General features: G+C 35.1%; 1 protein-coding gene across 1 annotated transcript; it reads left to right on the forward strand.

Moving 5' to 3' along the window:
* Window positions 1–942: 942 nt before the first annotated feature.
* Window positions 943–1,872, forward strand: LOC111151346 (olfactory receptor 5K3-like). The gene has a single exon (XM_022509301.1). The coding sequence runs from the start codon at window positions 943–945 to the stop codon at window positions 1,870–1,872; it is 930 nt and encodes a 309-aa protein (XP_022365009.1).
* The last annotated feature ends 5,138 nt before the right edge of the window (window positions 1,873–7,010 follow it).

Consider the following 7,010-nt stretch of genomic DNA (forward strand, 5'->3'; position numbering starts at 1 on the left):
CGATTTCAACTTCTCACCTTTGAAGGCTATTAGCATGACATTTAAACTAAGTTCATGCTGACTTTTCCTGATTATAAGGTATATCTTCAAAACATACAGGTAAGAATGAAGCTTAATTCAGAAGCAATTCTAGATTGTGTTGCATATATAGGTAATGCTTGAGAATGCAGGAAGTAAAAATCAGTGTGGTCTGGTGCATTTAGTTAAAACTTTCTTAAGTAACATTGTATGTAAACTTTGCTTTACATAAAGAAGAATAAGGCTGAGATATCTGGGAAAAATCGACAGGAATGATGGGATGGACAAAATCAGTTTTTATGGAAATGGATCTAATCCCAGAGAAAGTAATGAAAGAGGTGAAAATATACAGACATTTACTTCCTTGGATAGCCAAAGTAATTTTCTTAAAGGATGAAAGTCTTAGTCTTAAACTTTTGTGATCTTCATACAATTCCTAAAATAGAAATTTAATACTTGTTGAATGTTATTTTCAGGCATTCACTCCATCAGGAAAGTATATGGAATCTTTGTGCTCAATTACAAAAATGTGTATACATGAAAATTGATGGTAAATTTATTTTAAGGATCCTTAATACAAAAATTGACACTGAAATTCTTTGTCAACAATGAACAATATGCAAGATTTGTACACTATTCATACATGAATTCATGAAGACAAACCTTTTCCATTGTAAGCATTCTTCTTGCAATTACAAAAAATATTCATGGGAATGTTGATTTTCAGAATTGAGGTTATAAAATGACATGTTAGGGGAATGACTATCCCCTAGAGGTTTGTGTGCCTGTATCCAGAGATACTAAGGGGAGTTTGGAGAAGCTTCTCTCTTTATTGTAAAAAGAAAAATTTGGAAATAAAGTTATACACATTCTAAATTAGAATCTTATATCTCCAGAATTCCTATCTCAACAGAGAAGGTGGATATGACTGAAGATAACTATTCCTTGACCACTGAATTTATCCTCATAGGATTTACAGATCGCCCAGAGTTGAAGAGCCTCCTGTTTGTGGTGTTTCTCACTATCTATGTGATCACTATGGTGGGGAATCTGAGCCTGGTGACATTGATTTTTATGGAGCATCGTCTTCACACACCAATGTACATCTTCCTGGGCAATCTGGCTCTGATGGATTCCTGTTGTTCCTGTGCCATTACCCCCAGAATGTTAGAGAACTTCTTTTCAAAGGACAAAACAATTTCTCTTTATGAATGCATGGCACAATTTTATTTTCTCTGCCTTGTTGAAACTACAGACTGCTTTCTCCTGGCAGCAATGGCCTATGATCGCTATGTGGCCATATGTAGCCCTCTGCAGTACCACACCATGATGTCAAAGAAAGTGTGCATTCAGATGATCACAGGGGCCTACATAGCTGGAAACCTGCATCCCATGATTCCTGTAGGGTTTCTCTTTAGGTTAACTTTCTGTGGGTCAAATCAAATTAATCACTTTTTTTGTGATGTTTTTCCATTATACAGACTTTCCTGTGTTGACCCTTATATCAATGAATTGATGATATTTATCTTTGCAGGTGCAGTTTTAGTCTTCTCTGTTATCATAGTCCTAATCTCCTATCTCTGCATCCTTTTCATGATTTTCACAATGAAATCCAAAGAGGGAAGAGGCAAAGCCTTATCTACTTGTTCATCCCACTTTTTCTCTGTCTCAATATTCTATGGTTCTCTTCTCTTTGTGTACACTCGACCTCATTCAGTTAAAGAAGAGGATAAAGATATATCTGGTGCTGTTTTTTATACTCTAGTGATCCTTTTGTTAAACCCTCTTATTTATAGTCTAAGAAATAAGGAAGTAATAAATGCTATGAAAAAAGTTATAAAGAAAATTTTATAAAATTTTAAAGGAAGAATCATCCCCTGTGGAAAATTAATTTAAATTTGAAAAAAAAATGTTTTTCAAAATGATGGAATATTGAGAAAGTAGAAAAGGACCACTTTGTCCATAAAATATTCACTTACTAATACATCTTAGTATAGGAATCAAATAAATAGGTTCTGCAAGGAGAGATTCTTCTAATATGTATTCCAAAATCTTAGCTACTAGCTCCCTTCAAGAATGAATTAAATAATTATTCTTGAGATCACATACTGTGCCACAAAAAATTAGCTAAACTATTAACTAATTGCTTCAAAGAGTAATGAGTTAAAATTTTGAACAAATACAACAAATACTAGGAATACAAGTCTATATGTAAAGATCACCTCCATTTAATATTGTTGACAAATTTCTGGAATTCCAAAGCATAATCTTACAAAGTCTGGCACATTCTATGTTCTCAAGAATTCATCCCTTAAACTACAACATCTGTCAGATGTACACTGTATGTATTTGATTCCCAATTTTCTTTGAGTCTTTTTCATGAGACTTTATTTGAATATTAATTCACATGGAATATCTGTTCTGAAAAAGAAGACTATTTTCATCCTTGTGGCACCTGGGTGGCTTTCAGTTAAGCCTCTGCCTTTGGCCTGGGTCATTATCTCAGGGTCCTGGGATCAGGCCCAGCATCATGTTCTCTGCTCAGCAGGGGGTCTCCTTCCTTCTCTCTCTCTCTGCCTGCCTCTCTGCCTACTTGTGATCTCTCTCTCTCTCTCTGTCAGATAAATAAATAAAATCTTTTAAAAAAAAGAATATTTTCACCCTCAAAAGGGGATATTTTGTTATACATCATTAGCCAAAGTTAAAATTATTAAAGACAAGAAAAGAATACTCTTAAAGATTTATAATTAAAAAAGAGTACTTTGATCTTTAATGTTTGTCAATTTTACTCCCATGTTTTCTGAAGTAGTGTATCTGTATACTTGTGATTTATCAATCTCTAGATGAAATAGATGGTATTCATACAGAAATCCATATAGATTTGGATATTTTTATATAGTTTGATTAGGTGTCCATCAAAAATGAAGTATTCAATTTTCAATACATTATACATAATGAAGGTGTTATTTTCTTTGATATTACTTACCATGTTTGTTACTAGGAATTCCACCCACCTGTACTTATTCCAATGTAAATTACTGATACATTAATAACATTAACAAAAAGTTGGAGATGCTGTAAGCATAAATGAGGCACAAAATAGTAAAAATTCTAAATATCTAAACATAAATATTTATTGATCACTTTCATTTACAAATATAAATGAAAAAGTAATTTACTGAAAACATGTTTTCTGCTAGGCACAAAGCTACACCTTAAATAGATATTACCTACCAACTTGTTAGATATATTTTTTCATGAATTTTCTCAATAAAAATCCTCATACTTTGAAACATTGAGTGGCTTGCTTAAGTTCAACCAGGTGATTCAGATTGAGCTCAAATTTGTATCCATGCTGCTTGGAAGTTTAGGAAATGGAGAGCCTTGTCACATGGGATATTTAGTCCTTATGCAGGATCAGAAGTAAGATGTGCCTTAAAAATGATTTGTAGAAAATGATGTTTGGAGGAAAAAAGGAACGAGTATGACCACAGTCAATATTTATGGAAATAAGCGTGACACTGGCAACTGGGATGAAGGAAGTGAACCATGGACAGAGTCAGAAAGCTGACAAAACTATCCTTAAAAGGTGTTGTGGAATAAGGGAAATAAGGGTGGAAGGGAATCAGTTTACTGAGAATCTTAAATGCCACCCTAAGGAATCTGAATTTATCTCAGAGGCATCAGATACTGAATTCTTCCTAGAACCAGATAATATGACTCTATTTTTCAAGAAAACGAATCTGGCAATCGATTGGAAGGAGGCTAGAAGCAATGAGGCTAACTGCCGGAATTCATGTATTAGATGATGAGAGCTGACACTGGAGGATGAAAGGGGAGGAGGGCACAGATATAAGCAACATTTTAAAGAAAAAATAGTAAACTGTGACTACCAAATAATAAAATGAAGGCCTGTCTTCTTTCTGTGAGTACCAACCTAGTTGTGACTGATTTTCTATCACTAATACTTGAAAAGATACCTGATGCATTTGGCCATTCATTAGCTATTTCTGTTAATATATATATATTTTTTAAATTTTAAATTTATTTTCAGTGTAACAGTATTCATTGTTTTTGCACCACACCCAGTGCTCCATGCAATCCGTGCCCTCTCCAATACCCGCCACCTGGTTCCCCCAACCTCCCACCCCCCGCCCCTTCAAAACCCTCAGATTGTTTTTCAGAGTCCATAGTTTCTCATGGTTCACCTCCCCTTCCAATTTCCCTCAACTCCCTTCTCCTGTCTAACTTCCCTTGTCCTCCATTCTATTTGTTATGCTCCACAAATAAGTGAAACCATATGATAATTGACTCTCTCTGCTTGACTTATTTCACTCAGCATAATCTCTTCCAGTCCCATCCATGTTGCTACAAAAGTTGGGTATTCATCCTTTCTGATGGAGGCATAATACTCCATAGTGTATATGGACCACATCTTCCTTATCCATTCGTCCGTGGAAGGGCATCTTGGTTCTTTCCACAGTTTGGCGACTGTGGCCATTTCTGCTATAAACATTGGGGTACAGATGGCCCTTCTTTTCACTACATCTGTATCTTTGGGGTAAATACCCAGTAGTGCAATTGCAGGGTCATAGGGAAGCTCTATTTTTAATTTCTTAAGGAATCTCCACACTGTTCTCCAAAGTGGCTGCACCAACTTGCATTCCCATTTTAAGTTTTTTTTTTTTTCCTGTTCAATTCAATATATTATTACCCTTACAGGCAGTTTATGTTCTCTGCTAATTTTTCCCTATCTCGTGACTTTTTTGTTGCTGTTGAGAATTTGGCATTTAAGATAATATACACTGTAGAACTCTGGATACTCATTCATTCTTGGATCTTGTTATATCTTTATTTGTTTAGGAATTGGGTAGATATTTTGTGTGTGTGTGTGTGTGTGTGTATGTGTTTGTGTGTGTGTGTGTGTGAAGTCCATTTCTCTGTAGTGTAAAGACTCTGATATTGCTCTTCAGAGGATGCAGTATGCACACAGTCCCTTGGGATGACCATGGTTTTATCATAAGTCCTCTTCTATCTTTCTTTCACCACAACAAGCTGTTAGGTCCCATTAACTCCTAGCAATAGCACGAGCACTCTCTTGCTCTCTCTCAAATGACTTGGGGAGTAAGTTGTTCTACATTCATAAGCAATTAAATTTGGGCCCCTTTGAAACATGGTTTGTGAGGATAATGTTTGAGAGTCTTTCTAAATTGAAGCAAACTCCTCCCATTTTCTCCTGCATTTTTCCAGGCAAACCAGCAGGATGTTTCACCAATGATTCCACCAATCTCCTCCTAATCATCTTTTGCCAATAAAGTCACTTTCTTTGAGGGACTTTTGGCCATTGCCATACATGACTAATGAATCATTGAACACTACAACAATAACTTAAGATGTACTACATGCTGGCTAACTGAACATAATAAAAAAATAAAAAAAAAAAGAAATGAATCTCTTCTGAAAAGGATATAAAAATATTTATTCACATTATTTAATGAGATAAGGAATCATAAAATTAAGATTTTCAAACTTGTTTCTTAAATTACCATAAAACTCATTTTAGAAAAATCTGAAAATTATGTTTTAACTTTGGGGGTTGCTATCAAAGATTAGGTGAAAAGAGATTAACAAAATTTGATTTGAAACTTATTTTCTACTATTAGTTTTAATAAAATATAGTCAAATATCAGCAATTTCATATGGTTCTACCTAATTAGAAGCAAGAGACAGCTGGAAAACTAATTTTCACATCAAACGAAACAACCCAGCCCATGTGTTGTAACAAATAAAGTCTTCACAAGAGAGGATGACTTCAGCTATTGTGAAATGTGCTTGAAATACCAACCACAACATATATTCAACACGAGGGTTTATGGTGCAGGCTTCCCATGCTTCGGGATGCTACCAGTAAGGCTGTAACTCATGAGGTCCAATAGTGCCTGACTTTCCACAGTGCATATTAAAGGTGATGTTGGACTGACATTCACAGACAGCTTTGGGGTTACAAGGGGTAGGGACATTGTCCTAAATAAATAACTTCCTAATACAAAAATGCCATGTTAGTCAATAATTTTAAAACCCCAATGCCCAAGTGGTTTGCATCTTTGTTTAGGTTTTCTGTCTTCCACAAAAGGTGCTGAAAGGCATAATTCTTGAAGAGTGAGGAAGAGGTAGAAAAGTGAGTAAGCAGCAACTGCATAGGCAGTTATCAGCTGCAGAGTAGTACTGGCTCTGCTGTAAGTCAGAAGCAGACTTGATTATTTCTGTGCTATAGAACACAAACACCCATAGCCTTTATATGACTTTTTAAAAAACTAGCCACTTTAAATAGGACACACAGGGTCACAAAACTCCCCTGAAAACATGTTTTTAAAACTCTGAGACATAATGGGTAAAGAGGCTCTTATTTTCTTTTCTTTTTTTTTTTTAAGATTTTATTAATTTATTTGACAGACAGAGATCACAGGTAGGCAGAGAGGCAAGCAGAGAGAGAGGAGGAAGCAGGCTCCCTGCTGAGCAGGGCTCAATCCCAGGACCCTGGGATCATGCCCTGAGCTGAAGGCAGAGGCTTTAACCCACTGAGCCACCCAGGTGCCCCGGCTCTTATTTTCTAATGGGGCAAGGAGTTCCCATATTTTTTGGTAGATAAAACAGAGACTCTAGAAACAAGGCATTTTCTGAAGAACCACAGAGACACTCGTTCAGAATCCTGTACTTCTTTATCCTAAAATATTGAGATTTAAATCAACTCAGATGCGATATACTATTGAGTTTCTTCTTATTTTTTTAATTTTATTTTAAAAAGGACAGATTTAGGATATTATAATAAATTACTAAATTTCATTTTTTAAAAATCTGTCAAGTCTACAGTAATGGAATAAATAAATAAGATTTTTAAAAATTCAATGTTTATAGACATATTTATTTTAAAAAATGACTGAATTAGAAGATATTAAATAATGTTGATACACACCAGGAAGGAATTTAGACAA

This window comes from Enhydra lutris, unplaced genomic scaffold, assembly GCF_002288905.1.
Source record: "Enhydra lutris kenyoni isolate GAN:26980312 unplaced genomic scaffold, ASM228890v2 scaffoldscaffold2, whole genome shotgun sequence".
Classification (NCBI taxonomy): domain Eukaryota; kingdom Metazoa; phylum Chordata; class Mammalia; order Carnivora; family Mustelidae; genus Enhydra; species Enhydra lutris.

What these genes read in the sequence shown, in the direction of transcription:
- LOC111151346 (XM_022509301.1), top strand. Translation starts at nt 943, where the DNA reads ATGACTGAAGATAACTATTCCTTGACCACTGAATTTATCCTCATAGGA.